Genomic DNA, 22605 nt, shown 5'->3' with positions numbered 1-22605 from the left:
TATCATCTCTCTTAATGTTTCTGATTTTGTCTTCTTAGGGCCATTTTTAAAGACATGAGTACAGAAACACATCATTGCATCTGACCCACATAAGGCCATTTTCAGTGCCCCAAACACATGCACACACACACACACACACACACACTCTCTCTCTCTCTCACACAGGGGTTTCCAAAAGTTCATGAAAAAATTCCCACAAACTTTTTGAAGCATATATCTACATTTGTGTGTATATATAATATATATATATACATATATTATATATGTGTGTGTGTATATATATATATATACCTGTAGCTATAGATTAACATGTACAAATCTAGAGCTTTCTGCACATGGCAGTTTGACAATTCTTACCTGGCCATTGTAGGTGACATAGAGATAGTTTGTTACTGATGGGTATTCAGCAGCCAGCGTATCAATCTGCAAGAAATAAATAAACGAGTAAGTAGGTGGGGATTTTACTCTCTTTTTCTTCCATAATTTTGTATAAGACTGATGGAGAATCTTTTATGTTACATCCATACCCCTTTAATGCCTATTACTGTCCTATATACAGACAAGGAAAAATACGTACAATCCACCTACATTCTAATTTTACAATGGGTAGGGAAAACAATGATATTCTCCAGTTACCACTTGAGCAATAAATGGCTACACACACACACCCCGCCAAGGAAGCCCTGGATTGTTGCAGTAGTAGCTTCATGAGCACCACATGTGGTCCTGTAGCCAAGGTGCAACCAGCCAGCTGTCTACATAAATCAGCTTCATTTAAAATTGGTATAAAATAGCCTGCATATAAGTGTCTTCGGTTTGCAGAGGGTTTAAGTTAATAATGGCACTGGGCAATAGACACAAATACCATAGAGCATGGGTGAGGGGCTGAGAGGCACGGACTTATCGAACACATGTGGGAAAAGTAAATCAATTCAGCTCTCCAGAGCCAGGAGCTCAGCTTAGTGAGCAGGAATGTGAGGCCAAGAGGCCAAGCTAGTTCGAGCCAGGTGAGAAGGAAGACAGATAATAATTGCTGGGTAGAAACTATTCAGTGCCAAGCCTAGGACCTAAAGGTATACATGTGCCCCCTGAGCACCCGGGGAAAGCCAATGATTTTAAAGGACAAAAACCAGCTGGTGGTACTTTAAGTCGAGGCATCTCTTACACTAAAGGCCAAAGAGAGAGAGGGGGGGGGGGGAGAGAGAGAGATTACAAATGCACACCTATGCAAGAACATGTGTGATTGTCATGAATACTAGATGAGCTCATTATGCCCAGCCCTATCACAATGAATACGAAATGAACCATAATGATGGAGCACTTAAAATAAAGTATTACCCTGTAAAAAGTTAGTGCCAAAGGAGATAACTATTCTTTTCAAGAGGGTCAGCCAACACACTAGGGTATTTCAAATCCCTCTATTACACTCAGGGTTTCTCTTACTACAGATATATTTGGATACAGGTCAAAGAGCAGAAGAGAGGTCATTGTGATTTTTGACTTTCTCTTAGGTTCAGAAAAGCAGGGATTTATTCTGATCTCTATGTCCCCTGCCTTCTCTCCCTTGTAAGAGAAATCAACCGTGGGCTGAACACCATTGATGACATCATAGTAACCGTTGGACAAGTAGTCTCTTTCTAACTCCACCACTCGGCTTTTTGAGTTGATGGGTGGCTACATTTCATCAGAGCAGCCCTACACAGAAAGAGAAATGTCTTTACCTGTTTAACCCAAGGATGGATATTTTTCTTCAACCTCAGATCCCTGGTTTGGGCTTCTGTCAGCCCAAGGCATTTTGAAATCTGCTTGTCTGAGAACCCAATTTCCTTTGCCTTTCTCAGTGTTTCTTCTGTAATGGACTCGCTGGAATAAATGGTGGGAAAAAATATTCATGGTTAGATCAGACAGAAAAAAGAAGGAAGAAACCTCCATTTCCACAACACCAGGAGATCCTTCCCAACTTCAAACTTGTTTGGGTTTCCTTACCTCGTGGAAAATATAAGCCATTGTGGGACTACAATCAATGTCACAAAACAAAATGTGTATGAACTGTTGAATGGAAAACCAAGTTGGACCGTAACTCTACCAATGAGAAAAGTTCATTTCTATAAATACAAACTCCCTAAACCCTTTCTTCTTTATGAAGTCCCCTGCCCTTCATACTGCTGAGGTCCTCTCACCTGGGGCCCGCTTCTGCCACACTCGATGGCGCTTTGCCTTCTTATTGCCTCATAAATGACAGTTCCAATGAATTTACTCCTTCAGAAATCACCGACACGCCTTCATTTCAACATCCTCGGCATGAGGACTAGGACTTCATAACACGTTGGCATAGACCTCTTTTGATGTTCTATTTCCCAAGTGATGTCTTCCTCTGACAACCTATTAGTCCTTACAACTGTTTACTTTTTGTTTGTCTGTTTGTTTCTTTGTTTGTTTGTTTTCCCAAGATTCTACCTCTGTTACCTGCTTTGTTCTGCCTACCTTTTCTACCATTCTCAATTCAGTCATTCTCAGGAGCTCAAGGTTCATAATTACGTGCTGATTCTCCAATCTGTGGCTCCTTATCTGGTGACTGGCCTGTGCTCTAGCCCTTTAGGTCTACGAACTTGAGAATCATCTCCATTTAGGAATATAAATATTGCGTCCGACTTGGTCTTCCCGCCATGAAATGTCTCTATTTCCAAAGACCATTTATCTGTTGATGTTGACAAGATGGTTTTGTAGTTCAACGATTATTTTCCACTCAAGTTATATTTGTGATGACTCAGTTTCTCCAAGCTCATTCCGTAGTGAGAGGTTCTATGAGTTGTTTTTCTCATCTGCAATGTCTCTTCCATTCCTTTACCACCCAACCAACTGACAGCTAGCTCTAAAAGGTCTGTTCTCATCACACTAATCTTCCCATCCTCTCACTTCCTCTTTTGCTTGACTCCATGGTCAAATCAGAACCATGGAGTTGAGCATGTCATCATCACTTGATAAGTGTTGCTTACCTTTCATTCACTAATCAGATATTTTCCTTGCTGAGTTTATGTTCCGTGAGGCCAGAGAACACATGTAGCTCATTGACCAGGCGATTCCCAAAGTTTTGCACAATGTCCATGTCACAGACAGAATTAATAAGTCTATAAGCCTCTAGTGCTTTTAAAATATTTATCGAAATCAGATTGTAAGTAGGATTTAAAATGTACGCAACTACCCATGGGTCAGCTAGTTCAAGCAATTGTCAGTACAATAAAATTCAATTGTAAGAGTTTGATAGTCAATACAATACAATTAAAATACAAAAGTAGATTATCAAAAGATCTAACTTATACTGAATAAAACATTTTCACTGAAATCCTAATAGACTACAATTGAATTAAACCTATTGCATTTTTCACATTCCAATCTTCAATATCCTTTAATTAATTCATATTCTGAGTGTGGAGAAAAATGATCCTTGAGCTGAGGTATACAATGTCCTCCTCTGGCTTTCTGATCTGATTATTCTAGTTTGGATTTTTGTATCTACAGCTCTTCCTAGTCAATTCACTTTTAAATTGCCCCTAAATTTCTGTCTATCAAATCAATGTGTTCTTTCTCCCAATTAATTAAATTTCTTCTTTTTTTTATTCCCACTTGGAATATTTTGTCTTCCCCACTATTCTATACATTCTCCTTCAGAGCAACACATTTCCCTGTCAGAGTTCAACCTATCCAATATGATTAATTACTTACTATGTGTGCCTAGGACTGAGGTATATGCTGTAGAACTGTAGTTATCTATATGATAGCCACTAGCCACATGTGGGTATTCCAATGGAAATGTTATTTACTCCATATTAAAGAAACAATCATCATTTGGGATTTCAGTCACACTAACCACACAGCAAGTCCGTGTACAGTTACCTCACTGTAGAAATTCTACCAGGTATGTTGCTCCAAAAGATACAAAACAATATTTGGGTCAAGACATACTCATGGGATGACGGAGAATAATTCAAAATACTTTATGAAGTGATAAACTACAAGGTAGCAATGATGAGCACAAAACAGAGGTCAGAGAAGAGAGGTAACCGTAGCTGTAGTTAAGAAATACTGTTAGTGGCAAGACTAGAACCAACCCATAAAGAAAGTTCAATCTTTTATAGATGGAAGAGTTGCCAGAGGTGCTATTGTCAAGGGCAACTGCATTCGCAGTAACATGAATGCAGGAATAGGCATCGCATGTGTAGGATGCACAGCGGATTTATGGGTGGAGTTCATAGGCAACTGGGTGGTAGAGGTGGAGCACTACCTAGAATTGTTCTTTCAGAGACAATATCAGGTCCCTGCAGTCAAGGAGGTTAGACAATAATAGGATTCAAACAAATGATCATCGATTTGTCTGCGCTGTGAGCAGCACTGAGAGTTGTCCACAAAGCTTGAGTCCATGGCTCCAGAAAGAGGCTCCCATCTCCCTTTAGGATGAAAGTCTTGACCCGAGAGATAACTTCTGAGCTTGGGAAGAACTTTGCAATGCCATAGCGTGTGGTGATCTTCAAGTTTGAAGATTTTTTTTGTTGTTTTAGACAAAGGAGGATGGATTTACCTGGTGTTCTTTGTTTGGGAAAGGGATGTTTCCCCTCTCTCTTGCCAAGCAGATGCTCCTAAGCAATTGCTTATCTGTCTGTGTGCAAGGGTGCAATTCAGCCTCACAGCGGAGGAAGTGCTGGACAAACAGGCCATTTTTCTAAATTAGAACTTTGGATGATGTTCTTCTTAAATAAATATCCCTAACCTCTGGTTTGTAGAATCTCTCCAATCATATCAGCATGTAAATTCTTGGGGGAAGAAGATAGATTTTCCCTGAGATCTGGAATTTTAGTAAAAATGCTGACATGGAGCCTGCGTTATGTAAAGAAATACTCTACATATAATATTATCACTTAAAGAAAAATGCTATTTGCTAAAATGTTTTTCAGCATTATGAGATAGCAGTAAGAGAAATAAAATAATTAATTAATCTTCAATAAGACATTTCTCCATGTGTGAAAGCTGAGGCAAAACCCTATGTGAATGTCTGAAAAAACAAAGTATCTTAAAATGACTAAAGCCCTAACCCAGCACAAAGGCAGGCAGAACACATGCCTCAGAAAGAACTAGCTCACCTATGACCAGGGGATAAAACATCTATGATGATAGATGTTTTTGTTTGTCTACAACCAAACCAGACAGGCAAACCGAGTTGCCGTCAAGTTATTCTGACTCAGGGCAGCACACGCGCTCCAGAGGTGGAATGGCCTTAGTCAAGTTTTCAACGGCCATGACGGCTCTTGAGGGATTTCCAGGACTTCAGGGGCACTGCTGGTTGGATGTGAATCACGAACCGTTAGTTCAGTATCAGCAAAAATTAAATCAGTTGCCGTGGAGTCTAGGCAGATTCTTGGTGAGCCCACATGAAAAGGCTAGGACTCTAAGGGAGTTTAACGACTTTGATCTTTTGGGGGAGTACATCAGGAAACTGTCTTCTGGGGTCCCTCTAACTCCCAAATCCAATGGTCAACGAGTTCATTCTGACTCCCGGTGACCCTAGAGGACAGGGTAGCACTGTCCCCTGGAGTTTCCGAAGCAGTAAGTCATGAGGGGAGAAGACAGCCTCACTTTCTCCAGAGGTGCTATCGTCAAGGACAACTGCATTTGCATTAATACCCAATGCAGCAAGAGCTGTTGCAAGTACAGGAGGTACTGGATTCATAACATATCACCGTATTTTCAATATCTTGGAAAATGAAGTCATATTAAATTGCATTGGCATCTGAATACGTCCATGGTCATCCACCTTAACTTGAATGCAAATGTTGACCTTGGGATATGTAAACAGTAAATATGCTTGGCTGCAACCTGAAAGACAGGCAGCTCAAAGCTCCTCGTTGGCACCTCAGAAGAAGGCCTGGTGATATACTTCCCAAACAGTAGCCATTTAAAACCCTACTGAGCACACATGGGGTCACCATATCAGAGTTGACTCAAAGGCAACTGTTTTTGGTTGTTGCTTGTGGTTGCAAGGGACATCTTGATTATTTCATTCATGGTCTCTCTGATTATTAATTGCTAATCCTTAGACACATCATTGAGATAGTACAGAGCCTTTACAATCTCCATAATGGAAAAATAGAGGCTGAAGCTGGCTCACCAGGGCCATGAGCAAAGACACAGACAAGTTAGAGCTACTCACACATCCAGTTTTGCCTGGTTCTCCAGTATATGCAACCCCACGACCGGGCCAGGCTGCCTCTCACCAGCTCCCTGACTCCTTCTCCTCTCTGCTTCTGCAGGATACAAAGCTGCTGCGATGGCATTACACCCGAAGAAGCAAAGTGACTTTATTCCCAACTTATTCGGAAACAACATTTTATTTTGTGTCCCATTATAGTAAAAGAAAAGACAAAAGACAGTTTGAAGACACGATTCATTAGTTTTGGGCCAGTGATTTAGATAAGGTTAAACCTCTTCCGAGGCAAATAAAAGATGAATAATCTTAAGTGAGCATAAAGCTCATTTAACAGTGTGGAGATTCAGCCACAGCTTCCTGATCTGTACCTGTGCAAATCGGGCTGCCCTCCATCTTGTCAACCACAAAGAATTCCTACCATTGTGAGATTTTTCAACAATCTTGCTAGGTAACCGCTCCTTCTAGAGCAGGCTATCATCTGCTACTTTCTCAAGGAAACCGAAAGCCTCATCTTGGAACAAATTCAAGACAGAATAATTACTAAAAGCAACATATTGTAAGTGCTGCATTTATAATTCAGAAATGCTTCTTGAAGTCTCAATCGGGGATCCTCTATTTATATTATATTTTAATCAAGGGAACATTGCCCCAAGTCAAATGTGTGATAGGCTGACCGGAGCATGCTGCACCAACACATACAGGTTGGAAAGATATACTATAAGTTACCCATTTGTCATTTGATCAGTATTCTGTGCACAAGTATTTCTATCTCTACTTCTTTGAACATGTATACCATAAATATGTATGTTACAACTCTACCCTCGAAACAATGCTGTCTATACCACCTTCCTTTTCCCTACCACCTTTCCTTGCTTTCAGAGTTCAAGGGCAAGTGTCAAAGGCTACCCTTCATCGTGTCACAACAGAATCCAAACAACCAAAACAAAAAAACAAGGCGAGAGGCTGTGATGCTGGCCTGTTCATTAGCTTCCGTCTCTTTCTACTTAGCAGTCCTAAATGACAGTTTGAAACCTGAGGTGTTGGGGGGGTGGGGGGGGGTGTCTTCAAAGCAGACAGTCAGACTTTTACATAGTCTGCCGTGATCTTTAAACGGTTAGACAGCATTGCTCAGCTTCTATAGCGCTGAGACAGCTCCTGCGTGCTCTCTGCTTTGTAAACAATACAAGCCCATCTTGACTCCCTCTTCCACTTCTGATGGAGATTTTGTTGTTGTTGTTTAAAATTCTACCCTGTCATCTCTGCAGCTTCCTCCACTCACACTTCGTCTTCAATAATAAATGATAAAAGGAAATGGCATAAATTCCCCTTAATGAGGAAATTTTCACCTGGCACAGAGGAGCTGGGGAAATCTATTAAGTGACTCGGGAGCCCCTGCAGCATCGCAATTACCAGGGGAGCCAGCCGCTTCCCACGTCCCCGCTTCCACTGCCTTTGATCTGAGCCACCAACTCAAGAGTCACACTAAACAAATTTCCACCAGATTGCACAAGCCCTAATGTGAAAATGAGCCCTCCACTTGGCCTACAATTATGGGATGGGCTTGCAATTTTATTATTATCCTCTTTTTAAAAATCCCCCAAAAGGCAGAGACTGAGAAAAACAGGAGGCCTGATGTTCAGTAATGACACCTGATCTTATGAGGACTGAGTGGAAGTCTTTCTCTGCCTCTCCAGCCGCTGCAGTCTCTCCCCCGAGCTTCCTATAAGACCAGGCTGCAATCACAATAATGCAATCAGTAAAACGTTGTTCCTCCTGTAGCCTTTTCTTTCAAGGAGTCAGGTTGTTATCTTTGCACTCAAGAGAAATGCAAAAGACATTGCTTTTTTTTCTCCCTCGCAAAACAGCAGTAGTGTTTAGAAAGACCAAGATTTTAAAACCTAGCCAAGGATGGATGGCGACCAGAAACAGGGAGGAAGTGGGATAAGTGAGGGTACATCGAAAGAACAGCAATGGAGACGGAGCAAATGGGTGTGATTCATTGTTGACTCTGAAACTCATGATCTGCTCTGTAAACGCTCACTTCATTCACAAGAAAAAGGTTAGAAAAAGCATTTTACATAAAAATAAGTTAACAATAGAAACCCAGGCAATTAGGCAACTGCTACTATTTTCTCTGAATTTTTAAAGACATGAACTTTAAATTCATTTAATGTACACGTTCCCCAAAAGAACAGGTTGTAATTAAAAAGCAAATTCTATGTCTTTTCCTAGGAATGTAAGTTTACTCTTTTTACAGGACCAGAATTTATATCTAACAAAAAGAGGATGCTTTATAATGCCTTAGTAGAAACCTGCGCTTGAATGAACATTGTTTGATGTGTTACAATCTGCCATTTCACAAATAGGCTTATTTGAAAGACATATATGAAGAGTTACACACACATAACTGTCGTTAGGGATAACGTATGTGATGTTTCGAAAACTACCCTCGAAGCATGACTTAATTTAGACAAATAGGACAAATTGAAAAGTAGAGCTTTTTTGGTTTGCAATTTAGAGTGCAATTCAAGTGCATTTCTTAACTGAAGCCCAGCAGTCATAGCTGCATGGAATTTTTGTTATTGCTGTTAAATGGAACATAAACAGGCATGATTTTTTTATTATTTTTTTCTACCTCTAGATTGATAAACATAACGTTTTCTAGGAAGACAGACAATAAGAAGTTATTTTGAGCAGAATGTGGATAAAATCCAAAGTCTAATTCCTAAAGGCTTACCATGAGACTATTGCCTGCCTGGAAATAAGACTTCTTATTTAGCTGAAGTTTTTTTAAAAGAATATCTATAAATACACACTATTGCCCATAATGCCAAAAATTCTCTTCTATGTGACACTGATGACTATGCACTCAAAGGACAAATTGAGTAGCTCACTTTTCATGTTACCTCAATCAAAAGATAAGCACTTAAACAGTTCATAAGAATAGGGCTCTGTTGAGCCTAGAGGGCAGTCACTGCACTATCAATACTGCCTCGATGATACTGAAAATTCCCATGACCTTACCAACGTTGAATCTGTATAGGTCAATGCTGCCCAAAGGCTCATCTCAAAACCAAATCCACTGTGGATCCTAACACAGGAGAACTGCACTGCCCCACAGACTTTCAAAGACTGTAAGTCTCTTTGGAAGCAGAATGCTACCTTTTTTGCCTAAGTAATCCGTGGATTCAAATCACTGACCTTTTGGTTAGTAATCGAGCACCTTAACCACTATGTCACCAGGGCTCCCTTATTTCAAACTTAAAAAGAAGACAAGAGAAAGCAAGCCATGGAGTCCATCCTGAATCACAGTGACTCCGTGGGGCAGACAGAGCAAAAGTGCCCAGGAGGTCAGTGAGTTCAAGAGGAAAGAGAATGGTTGCAAACTGATTGTGGTAGCAGCTGTACAATACTGGTTGATGCGACTGAACTGTGGAACAGTAGGATACCTGTATGTATGAGCTCCCAATAAATAGGTTTGGAGGGGTGGGGGAACTGCTCCTGTGAATTTCCAAGATTGTAACAATTTACAGGAGCAGAAAATCTCGTCTTTCTCCTGAGGAGTAAGTGGTGGTTTTGATCTGCTGACCCTTGGAGTTAGCAGCCCAACTTGTAACCCACCATGCTGCCAGGGCTCTTTTCAAGTACCACTGGACAGAATCGAGAGTGAAGCTCCTGGAAAAGAAATTCATTCTTCCTATGAAATGAGGTAGAAAGGAAGGAAGGAGACCAGGGAAACGGGGCAAGGAGACAGGAGGAGAGAAGAAACAAGAAGATGACGTCAACAAAATGAAACTGGCCAGTCCCCTAAATTTCGTTGAGAAACTCAGCTGCTCTGAAAGTCTCCCTTTTCCTGCGGGAGATTCCTTTCATCCACTCCGTGGACGTTAAGACAACAGTCATTACATCATCAACATGTATGTGTATGGTCTGGGTGTGCGGGGACGGTCACCAGGTTTTTTGCTCCCTGGAAATCAGAATCGATCTTCTACGAAGAATATCCCTTGGGTATTACATTATGTCCTAGAGATACGGGAACTGTCTTCCTGTCACGCACACAGCCACAAGGATTTCCCCTCCAAGGATCGATGCGGATGCTTTATGCCTTTGTAGAGGCATCTGAGCTATGAAATAGCTGGTGAAAAAATTCTGGCATCAGCAACTGATTATCTCCATCTGTGATTACTGCACAGGCACCCCCCCCCCCAAATTTAATATGAATTCTGCATTCAGAAGTTAACTTCTACTCAAAGCTGCATTAGCATGAAAGAGAAAGCATTTACCATATATGTGTGTGTATATATATATATATATACACCTATAAATACACACAAAAGCATGTAGATAAGGATTTTTTTAAAATAAATATTTCAAAATTTAAAAAGAGAAATTCTGTCACAGGTCTCTGTCTCCTTGAAAATTGTTTACAGCTGTAACGGTGGCTTGCCAGGCCTGCTCCCTGGCCAACCTTAGTGTTTCCCCCACCAGGCTTCTGGGGTACGGAGCATTCAGCTCTATGCTTCTGTTCTAAGTGGGGTCAACCACTCAGAGAGGAAGACACACAGCTCACAGCTTGACAGCTAAGGTGGCACTGATCTCCGGAGGTCTGATTTAAAAGTCATCTCTCTCAATTGAAGCCTTTGGAAAGGGGCAGGCAATAGACTTAAGAGCAGATACGGTCAGCTCGATCTCCTGGGTTCTTTTGCCTAGTGTGATGTGAAGCATGACACACAGATCAGTGTGGCTCGGTTTCACCCTCCACAAAAACAGATGATATGTTCCAGCTGCATCGATAACAGATATGTACCTTAAGACCTCCCAAATAGCAAAACCTTCATTCTAAATATGCCAGGTATATCTGCATATATATAGTGAAGGTTCTGCAAATCACTCAGAAAACATCTACGTAAAATATTTATAATTATAGAAGTATTAAATATTTATAATTATAATATGTTATATATACAAGCAAATATTAATTCTAATTTGTTTGAGAATCCTAAAAATCTTAAAGAGATCTAAAATGCTGAATGTAGAATTTACATGTGCACAACCCTTAGGAGTTAAGTATTACTGGTTATCCCTGTATCAATAGCTCTGTTCTCTGCATGAGATATACTTACTTGATGGCATTTCTTTTCAGTAGGGCTATTCTGAGACCAGATGGTATGTGCTCATCAATCCAGCCACTACATATTTATTGCACACCTACTACATTCAAGGAATCAAGGCATTGGGATGAATAACTGTCAGTAATTAAACTGTCTCTGTGAGTTCATGAACTATATTTAGGAAGCAAATATCTAAAAATAGCCACTAAATGACGCTGTAAAAGCTGTATGAGAGGCGAAACACAAACCATGAAAGGTCAAGAGATGTTAAAAACAAAAAGCCCTAAGACCTTTACATAAGTTATTAGTATAAGTCTAAGTATAATAATTTCTAGGAGGTGCTTGACCCATTCTTTGAAGCAGCAACTCTGGCTCAGAAAGTTGATGTGAACTTTCCGTGGTTTTACATGCCGGCGCTAGAATTTATATTCAATTTTCTGAGTCCAAAAGACAGAAGTCTTTCCCTCAATACATCCCAGTGTCTTTGGAGGCTAGGAAAGGCGGGCTTGAAGAGAGAATCAAACAGGAAGATGTTGTCAGCCGTTTTCCATGGCTTCCGGAGGGCAGAGAGGAAAGGTTGTGAGCAAACCCATGGAAGGTAATGAGGGCAGCACAGCACGACGAGCCCACTGAACAAGGAGGAGGAAGGCGTAGGCAAATACCTGAATGCTTGGGAAGTAGCAAATTGTGTTTGCTCTCATTTTCCAAGTTTATTTTTTGTTCCTATAAAATAAACGTGCTAGGAAGAAATTAGGACAACCTAGGAACAGAAGAGAGATGGCAGTGAACTACCGTATTTGCTCACGGAGGGTGGTGCCGCACAGTTTCACTCCATTGTTTCATAACGAAGGCCCTAGAATCGTCCCGGAATTAAATTGTAAGTTCCACTAGGGCACATACCAAATACTATAATGTCTTAATAGATTTTTAATACAGAACTCTGTTTGTAAGGTTAATTGTTTACATGCAAAATAGAGTTAACAGAGATATTATACATCAGCTTCTGTAGTTTTATTTATTTTTATCAAGTGGCTATATGCCTACTGAATGGTTAGGAAGGCACATATATAACTTTAGAAAGCACCATGTCATTGGTTAAAAATATATTGATGGTGGCATGGTAAATGTATGACATCAACTGAAAAATCTCTACCTTATCACATGAAACATAAAAGTAGATTTAAAGTAAAGTATATTTTCTGCATTAATCCATAGATGCATGGAAATGCTCAGGTAACATTCTTTTAGAGAGAGGGGGAAAGAGAACTTTTCATGTAAGCCTCAGTGTTCAGTACTTAAGAAAAGATTTATTAGATAAATGGAATGGAGTATGAAGACTAAAACCATTGAATGGCAAGATATAGTGACTTGTGAAATTATTTTCCACTTGACACCCAATATATATTCACTTAGCTGCATGGCTGCTCGGCGGAATAATAAAAAGAAAGAAATTAAGGTGAAAGTAGGATTCAGAAATTCAGTGTGAGTTGGTAGTGATGACAGGACCCGTAGGACCATTTCCTGCAATTCAAATCAGTCAGTTTCTTTCATGTGTCCAGGCACCTCCAGCCCCATGTGACACAAGCATAATCAATGATATCATAAACATGCAGTTATAGAGCACTGCACAGATTATAACATGTAGTGATGTAATCATATATGTTTATTTCTCTAAATTACTTCTGAACTTAATATTTTAAGACTGAATTTTCCATTTTTTTCCTACTAGAAAATGTGAATTAGTACCAAAAATATAAATTATGGACCCTACTTCTTTCTTATGTCTAACTTCCAATGAGGTTTAGGTGACGGTTTTCCTAAGAGAACTTAAATATAAGCACAAAGCATTATTTTCTCTCTTTTCCGTGCCTCTGAACAAGTTAAATAAAAAGCCAGTAGGAATTAGCGGGGGTAGGAGAGGAGAGGACAAAGGGAGTGTGCCAGCCTACATGACACCTGCGTTATTACATCTGCCAGAAGTTTGTGGCTGCAGGGAAATGGCCAACTTTACTGAGCTCAATTTAGCACTTGAATGCCCAAGTGGAACTCACCAGGCTTGCCCTAGATTGTTTTCCTAAGCTATGGGCGCACCTATGATTTTCAGCCCTCACCATTGGGCATAGTTTATCACGTGGAACACAGTGATGTTCAGATGGAAATGGAGCCTTGCAAAAGGGCCTGTTTTGTTTTGGTTTTTTAACTACATTGACTGTAGCAAGAAGTGTCAGTGAGCAGGGAAGAAGATATGTATATTATCAGAATGATGATGGCAAAAATATAAACTGAAGCCCATAAAATTCTGGGCAACCCGTTTCTGGATAATGTGCACTTCCGTGCCTAAGGAATTAAGTTCATGCTAATAATTATTAAAGAAATGAATCCAGTTCTTGAGCTTTCTATATTGACATGCTATAAATGGTTTCAGAATTGTCATTCTTTCTACTATCGAACATAGAAGACACTGGTTCTTTTAAAATAGCACTATACAGCAGTGCTAACATAAACATCGGCGTTGTGCATAAAAACTGAAAAGCACAGTGAAGCATTCCAGGAAAGCTGCCCAAATTGGATGAAAGACAAAAGAAGCAATCATCATAATTGACGGGAAACCCTCTCTTCGGTGCTTTCACATGATACACAGATGACACAATCGAAGGCTGACTCCTTCTTGAAACTTATCATTGGAAGAGAAGATTTTAAATTTAGTGCCGCATAGCTTTAGTTTCTAGAAGAAAAGAAATACACAGCTTAAACAAGTGTAAGAAAATACTTGATCTGAATATGTCAGTCAGAAACTGCTGCTATTATTATTATTAGCATCATAATAGTAAATAAATAAATAAAATATTTGAAAAGGGATAAAATGCTTAAAGTAATTAGTACTCTAGTGATTCTTCTTGCTTGTGCTTTTTTTATGTATCATTGTTCTTTCCATTGAAATTTCCTAATTAAAATTTTTATAAATAAAAATGGTTGTCGTGTAATGTTCTGAAACAATTCCTAATAATAAGCAGATTCTATGATAGTTAAACTTCTTCCACTATGTAAAACAATAGGGGTTCGATTAGGATCTTTGTACCAATTGTTTTTAGTCCCCAATAGAGCTTAAATCGTTGTCATATGTTCTGATCCTAGGGGAATAGGCCTATCCCCCCTCAGTGATTACGACCGTCAACTAGAGGGCATCTAGGAATAACAACAGCTACAGTTAAAACATGGATTATATGTAGTTCTACTTCCTCCAGAGGTTGCCTAATTCATGTTTGCAGGCCTTCCGACATACACATCTCAGATACACAGCATTATTAAATTCCATCAAAATGCCAATTTCCATAGTAAAAGAGAAACAAATCCATTATTTTGTTACCTTAAGTGAATCTGTTAGCATATATACTCCTAATTGGTAAAGCCATTTGACATGTTTGTCTCTTTAATTTAGGGGTTTTGTCTTTTCAGTCACCAGGGCAGAGTTCTCTCTATGGCCCAAAGTGAATTTTCCCATATGCGAATGGAGAAAAGTTGAGCATGTTGTAATTTTCAGTACATAAAGTATGACTTCCTACTAGAGAGCATTCATGAAAACACTACAATGGAGAGTGTGGTATGTGGAAAAGGCAGTGTTGGCAGCATGAACGACTGTGAGTAAAACACACATACTAAACTCTGGGTAGCATGGAAGTGAATGGATAGTGTCTATGCTAAACTTTCAGTTCTACTAAAAATTCTGATTTTACCTTTCTTCTTGATGTGAAGTTCATAGATTTTTGGTGACTCTTAAGCACCTAATCTCCAATATGAATCAAATCACATTATAATGAATAAAGAGAACCTTTTCCAAACCTAGAAACTTTTCAAAACCTACAGAAATATTTTATAAACTCTAGATTAATTAATATAAAATGGAGATGCTGCCATACAGCCTAACATTCCTTGCATGCGCTTGAACAGAAATCACCAATTTTAGGGAAAAAGGAGAAAGTTGGTGAACTACAAGAGGGAAGAGAAATTTTTTTGCCTAACCTATTTGAATAATGGTTATCATTTCAGTTGGTAAAATTGGATAATGTTCTGTAACCATCATGGGGGTCGCCATTACTAGACTTCTGTAGGGAATACTACAGAGTTCTGATGGGAGTAAGTACTCAAAGCTAGGATGATGGGTCAATTATTCAAAGCACTGCCTTCCATGCCTCAGAACCCAACATAAGGCTTGGATTTCATCCATCAACCTGAACATGATACATGGGTGTCGCCAACCTTAAAGGAAAGTGTTTCTGATTATAATTTCCACTTTCTCACAACCAGGGAAAACTCATCAGTTATTTTATAATGCCTTGTTATAATCTCCCATCCCTTCTCACCACCCTGTAGATAGCTGCACGTATACTAAATATGTGGGTATACTCCATTTGAAAATCAAATACTAGATCTTATTTCGGATGACTACATTTATGTAAATAGAAGTCACAAAGTGGCCATCAATTTGAATGGTATTTTCTTTGTTGTTTGTATTTTCAGGGTGGGAGGTTGCGAGTGAGTGTGAAAGAATGTTACCATCATTAACAACTGTAGAGGTGGGATATTTTGTTCATTAACATAATGGTGTGCTATTGAGCTTTTTATAAGAATAGCATTTGTATCCCTAGCCATCATTGCTCCCTTACCCAAAAAAGAAACAAGAACAAGCTCAGGTGTCAAAATAAGCAACAATACATCCTAGAGAAAAAAATGAAGTGCACATTGCACAATTCACAATACCTATGATCTGAAATTGAACTCCTATCTGTATACAGCTCATGGGATCCTCGTGATTAAACAGATGACATTTTTTACTTTCGGGGAGAAAAGGAGAGCCCTTCTTCAGCCCACCATGTGCCAGGTGCCCTTATTCCTGAGATCACGTAAGTGTCCCAACAGCACTGGGACGGAGACATGGGCAGGAAGACTATGAGACTAACGGAGGAGGAAGGAGGCAATGCGCCCCTGGTTCCATGGAAGGGGAGGCTCTGACACAGCAATCGACTTTGCTCCATCGCCTCTGCTGCTTCCAATGCTTGAGGAAGAAATCAGGTGCTAATGTTAGGTAGGCCAGCATAGGACTGGGGGATGTCTGTTAACGCGTGCCCAGAGGGCCAAGCTAGGGAAACAGGAGTGGCGCACTGCACATGTTCAGGGTTCCCGCCGGTAGGCATGGGTGGGCGTGAACTTGAATTGGCTCACCTAGCCAGGTAAATTCAATTCAGCCAATGGGGTCCATCAGGGGTCTTCCACCACGCCTCCCTGTGGAATCCTTGAAAAGGCAGAAGCCCAGAGGGGAGGAGAGGGAACTTAGACGGGAGGAGAGAGAACTTAGGCGCAGAGAGCTTTGGCACGCTTTGCGGGACGCAGAGCCGCTTCCAGCTAGGCCGCATGTCCGGGAGGAGCCCCTTGGGTGCCGTGTAAACCTGAAACTTCTTCTAACTTTCATAAAACTCACTTCGATCACGAACCAGGCTTCGGCGTGAATTCTTTCTCGTGCAGAGCCAAGGACCGAGGTATATCTAGCTCCAGAGAGATCTAACACTAACAGTTCATGCCTCCTTTTCTCTGGAAGCTTTTCCAGGTGAAGTACCCACTACCCTTTTCCCCAGAAACTTAGACAGTGAGCTTCCAAAAAGTTCATGAAATCAAAGATAATATTTTTTCCTTCTAGTACAAAAATGAAAGGAAGTGAGGTACTTTGGGCCAGAAATATATTGAAATATGGAAATGTTAGCATCATTTCAAATCACAACACAGCCCCGTCTGTGGTCCACCTCAGTAAGCAGGCTTCCCCATACTGAGTAGCTGAAATCCTGAAACAAAGAGCAGCACCCACAAGTGCACGGTCAATTCTAACTCACAGTGACCTGATGAGGGCCCAGGACAGCCACTCCCAAGGGTTTCCATGACGAAATCTTGATGGGGGCAGAAATTCTCGTCTTTCTCCCACAGAGCGGCTGGTAGGTTGAACCAGCAACCTTGGGATTAATAGCCCATTTACTTAACCCATCAGGGTTCCTTTAGTGAGCCATAAATGCATACAAATGAAAATGGAAAAGTGATTTTTCTGAATGTTGTCCAAGCCTGCGGTACAGTATTCACCTATATCATACCAGCAAGCAGTGGTTCTCCAATCTGTGGAAATGAGTCTTCCTGGATATTTAACTCATTGCCATTGAGTTGACTCCCACGCACAGAGATTTCCAGTCAGAAGAGACTTTCCACAGGTGACATCTTTATAGCAGCAGATGGTGACAGCTCTCCGGTGAAGTGGTGGTGAGTTCAAATCCCTAACCTTCTGGTTTGAAGCCTAGAGCTTTCACACCTGCACCAGCAGGACCCCCTATGGATATTTGGAGGCTCAGAAAAACATTTCAGACTTTGTGGTTTGGGCTCGTGATGAGAGAATCAGATAAGGCAAGAAAATGCAAGCCCTACTATGAGGATTATAAATAACTTTACTAAAAGAATTTGGAATTATTGTTGGTTCTTCCAAGATAACCTCTAAAACTTTGAAATGACCTACTGACCAAAGTGTCTTTGATGAAATGATCAGACCACTCCTGAGGTTGTATGCTAATGAGGTTACTGAGGATAGAAGGGAGATGGGAAAGCTAAGGGGGTACGGTAAAAGGAACAAGAGATCATTTAATTATATCATCATTAATCATGCCTCCATAATAAGGCCCCAATAAAATTTCTGGGCATCAAAGCTGTATGGGATTTCTGATTGATGGAAGACACTTTCCATGAGATCTAGAAGCCATTTTAGTGAATTCTTAAATCTGAGTAAGGAGCAGTGGGTGTCGGCAGACCAGAAGTAGGGGACCCCTGAACTTATGATATCATCAAAGAGCAGAGGGAACCCCCAGTTTTTCAGCCAGGATGACAGAAATGAGAGCATTCCTCCCAAGTATATGGCTGGTATCCTGAAAGGGTAATGGGAAAACACCAATTTGTAGCCAGCAGGTCCGAAATGCGGATGTGAGGGAAACTCCTTAGCTAATAGGTAAGGTCTAGGGAAGAAATGGCAGTCTGGAAGATTGTGGCCTTGAACATACGAAGTCTGACCTTGACTGCTCTAAGAAGCTAGGGTCAGAGGAAGAATGGTGCATGCTGATTTTCTCCACACGCTTACACAATGGCATCCCTTCAGCTCTGATAGTCTTTCTACGGCAGACCCTTGCATGCCACAGAATGACTGATGCAGGTATGTCAGTGCCAGCTAGTCTTGTTTTATTTACATAACACCTCTAAGGAGCCATCACGATGGAATTTCCAGATTAGGGTCTATGACATTCAACAAGCAATTTGGCAGCACTCAAAAAATAAACTGAGTTCAAGTTTCCACTTTCCTAACGTCTTGGACCATCCATTAAGAGTTTTTAGTCTCAGCTTATGGTAGTTTTCTATCTATAATAGGTATTTTAATCTCCCTGATTAAAGAAAACTATAAGGATAAAACATAGTTAAGAGGTATGTTTTTTGGACTCCTTAGAAAAAGCAAAAGATTTACAGAGTTTTGTTATGTAGATCATTATGAACAATGGAAAATATCTGACTCCTAATAAGTTTTCCCTGAAAATGGAAACTGAAAATATTATCAGTAAATAAAGTTAACAGAATGTAGAAGTCAGAAAGATACTATAAATGATCTAGAATAATGAGTTGTTCTAATCCATCAGGGACCTTTTTCACTAGCAATACATACTTATTTCTGCTTAGTTAGCATCTCAAAACATGGTTTCTACTGCAATAAAAACTACTCAATTAAAATCTCAAATTCACCCAAAAATCAGAAAGCATATCAAGTGGAAGCTTAAATAATAATGCCATCAAATAATTTTCACCCCAGGTCTTAGGCACTGCTACATTTGGCATACTGTAAGTTTCTAGCACCCTCATGTGGTTTAATTGGTGTGGTTTCTTTGTCATTCAAAAATCCCTTGCTTGATGGAAGAAGCATACCAGCCTATGCAACCACGAGGTGTCGAAGGGATCAGGTATAAGGCATCATCAGAACAAAAATCTTACCATAGTGAATGATGGGGGGAGTGCAGAGTGGAGATCCAAAGCCCATTAGTAGGCCACTGGAGATCCCCTTGCAGAGGGGTCTCGGGGAAGAGATGAGCCAGTCAGGGTGTGATGTAACAACGATGAGAAATACAACTTTCCTCTAGTTCCTAAATGTTTCCTCCCCGCTCCCACTACCATGACTCGAATTCGACCTTGCAAGTCTGGCTAGACCAGAGGATGTACACTGGTACAGATAGGAACTGAAAATACAGGGAATCCAGGGTGGATGAGCCCTACAGGACCAGTGGTGTGAGTGGCGAAACAGGGAGGGTAGAGGGAGAGTGGGTAGGCAAGAGGGAACCAATTATAAGGAACTATATGTGACCTCCTCCCTGGGGGACGGACAACAGAAAAGTGGGTGAAGTGAGACGTCAGACAGGGCAAGATATGACAAAATACCAATTTATAAACTATCAAGGGCTCATGAGGGAGGGGGGAGCCGGGAGGGAGGGGAAAAATGAGAACCTAATGCTGGGGATTTAAGTGGAGAGGAAATGTTTTGAGAATGATGAGGGTAATGAATGTACAAATGCACTTTACACAATTGATGTGTGTATGGATTGTGATAAGAGTTGTATGAGCCCCTAATAAAATGATTTTTTTTAAATCCCTTGCTTGAAACTAAGAACAGTGGAAAAAATTATAATTCAACATGGAAGTTCTTCTGGCATTATAAACCAGGAAAAGAAATCTCAAGTCAGCAAACTGCAAAGAAAAATGTGTAAGCGCAGTTCCTAACTCACCGTCTTCTTCAAATGACTGATCAATCCACCTGCTATCAAAGATACGTCTTCTAAACCTGTCATGTCACAAGTCAGAGGTGCCCCACCAAATGGTCCTCCCATAAGAAATGAAAACAAAGCTATGACAGCAGTAACATTATTGGAATATTCTAAACATGAAGCGAAATTTTGAAAATAATTGGCCATGAAGGAGATAAAATGTGAATGAGTGAGAGGTAGAGTCTATTAGCAGAAACCGGAGGGCGGCTTGGTTGTTTGCTGACCACGATGTGCCAATGGGGAGAAGCCTGTATCAGTAGAATGCAAGAGGAGTGCCTTTGCTCATCCACATATGGCAGTCTTTGAGGTGAGAGTGGAAATGAGACTTCCGACTTAGTATATGGAAACAGAAATCACCTTCATTTAATTGTTGGTAAATAAAATGAAAATCCAGGTAAGTTGATGATCAAATGCCACATCTCTGTGCGCCTCTCTTTGTCAATTCAACAGACAGTTCTACTGCAATTATCATTGTGTTGGCTGGTGATGGTGGTGGAAAATCACTTGAAAATTCATCAATTCCTATCATAGACTAAACATCTAAACACTGCCATTCATTTGTGCCTATGATTACAGTTTCCAACACTGGCATTATTTATCTCATTGAAGCAGAATGTTGATCATATGCTAAAAGGTGAGAGGAAGCATTGACAGGTGATCCCTGGAGTTCATTGGAGCAGTCATGTCTTACCTTTTGAGCCCTTTCAGTGTGTGCTCCATGCTTAGAATGTCACGCATCTTAAACAAAAACCACTTATCGATGGATGTAAGCTTCTGAATCTCATCAAGGGACATTTTGTCTTCCAAGGCCTGCCCAAGAGATAAGAGATACTTTCTTTCACAAACATTTTTTTTTTTCACAAACATTTTTAAAATGCCTTATTTGGCTGAAAACATAAAGCAGCCTCCTGTCTCCATGCGACTTACAGAGCCCAAGGCGAAAGACAGAGGTACAAAATATGGAACAAAGAAGCCGTTATCACCGAAGTTGCTTCCAAGAGCCTAACGAGGCATTCAAGTGCAGCCACGATGGTATGCACGGGAATGCACAGGAGACAGCAGAACAGGAAGAGAAAAAAATTCTCTACCAGGCTCTGGCTTCCTGGTCTGGGTGACTCGTAATCCTTCCTATCCTAAATGTGGCACATCTTTGCCAAATTAAAGAGACTCAACTTGGAAAGAAAATGTATAATCCAGATCATCATCATTTGGCTTGTATTTGGATAACAACTATCCTTTAGCAAATACCATATTTTATTACTCCATTCCACATTCACACAAACACTGATTCATGATTTTATTTCCCTTATGCCTACTATCAGAGAGACCAATAAAGTGTGTTGAGCTGCAGCATAGTCATGATTTTGTTGACAAGAGAAAGATGACAGGAATATTCAAAGCCATGCTTATTTTATTTCTATTAATACTTCTTTTTTAATACACAGTAATTATAGTCAGCTCTTCAATGACTTAATATTCTGCCTTATTTTCCAAGTGATTAAAGTTACAATTATATATTGGCTATCAACACCATGAGGTGGCTGGAACATTGAGTTAGTGACCCCTTTGATGGGTCAAATAATGTTTTCACAGTGTCACACATACTAATCACCCTGAGATAGAGGGAGTGCCTGGAATCCTGCAGTCCTTTCACTGGGAAGCAGAGCAAACGCATTCATGCCCACAGTTTCTACCATGAGGGGGCTTCAGAAAGTCCGTGGGAAAATGGAATGAAAAGATCATGGAATATTTCCACACACTTCCCCTAGACAACTCATAGAAAGGCAGATCCTGCCAGACCCAGGACTTCATTAACCCCGCAGGTTTGTCATGTCACACTGCTGCCTTGAACTTTGCAAAGACCCCAAATAAGCGGGGTCACTTTAATGTTCCCAATATAAATAATAATAATAATAAAATCCCCTGCATTCTCTCAAAGTCAAAGGAGGTGATGATCCAGTCACCCTGAAATAAGAGTGTTGCAAAATCAGACCTCCGAGCAAGTTGCCCTTTCCTAAGACTCATGAAAGCGGGTGAAGATTTACACGCTCCCTTCATTCTCTCTCCCCTTCAGCCTCCATAGCCGTTGCGCTTTTTGTCAAAATCGCCCAGTTCCTGGTTGCTGTGGAAATGAACAGTCGTGATGACCTCGAACAAACAGAAATCACTTCCTTCTCCCAGCACTCTGGCAGACAATAATTTATATCTCAGACCCAGCACTGCTCAGACACAGGGTGCTCTGTGCAAGAAAGAATCGCTGCACACCCCCCTGAATTCTCATCCTTTATGAGTCTGTGAGAAGAGAAGAGAGATTCACTGGAGTTTGACAGCCTAGTTGGGAACTTGGAATTCTTTCCTTTACCATCCTCCTTAAAATGGCAGAAGCATGACTGCTAGACTTGAGGATATATATATA

The 22605-nt window shown here is 40.5% G+C and overlaps 1 protein-coding gene across 1 annotated transcript in view; it reads right to left on the bottom strand.

Moving 5' to 3' along the window:
- The window catches only part of CPS1 (carbamoyl-phosphate synthase 1), a 136044-nt gene that overhangs the window by 38720 nt on the left and 74719 nt on the right, over positions 1 to 22605 (bottom strand). Inside the window, exons 20-22 of the mRNA XM_045296804.1 lie at positions 20881 to 20999; positions 1722 to 1863; positions 345 to 423 (exon numbers count right to left, since the gene is read on the bottom strand). Coding sequence (XP_045152739.1) covers positions 345 to 423; positions 1722 to 1863; positions 20881 to 20999 — 340 coding nt within the window. The remainder of the gene's footprint in view (positions 1 to 344; positions 424 to 1721; positions 1864 to 20880; positions 21000 to 22605) is intronic.

Source organism: Echinops telfairi, unplaced genomic scaffold (genome assembly GCF_000313985.2).
Source record: "Echinops telfairi isolate 266 unplaced genomic scaffold, ASM31398v2 ScPeMD7_3;HRSCAF=10, whole genome shotgun sequence".
Taxonomy (NCBI): Eukaryota; Metazoa; Chordata; class Mammalia; order Afrosoricida; family Tenrecidae; genus Echinops; species Echinops telfairi.
Note: the sequence above shows the minus strand (reverse complement) of the source record. Positions and strands in the feature narration are given on the sequence as shown.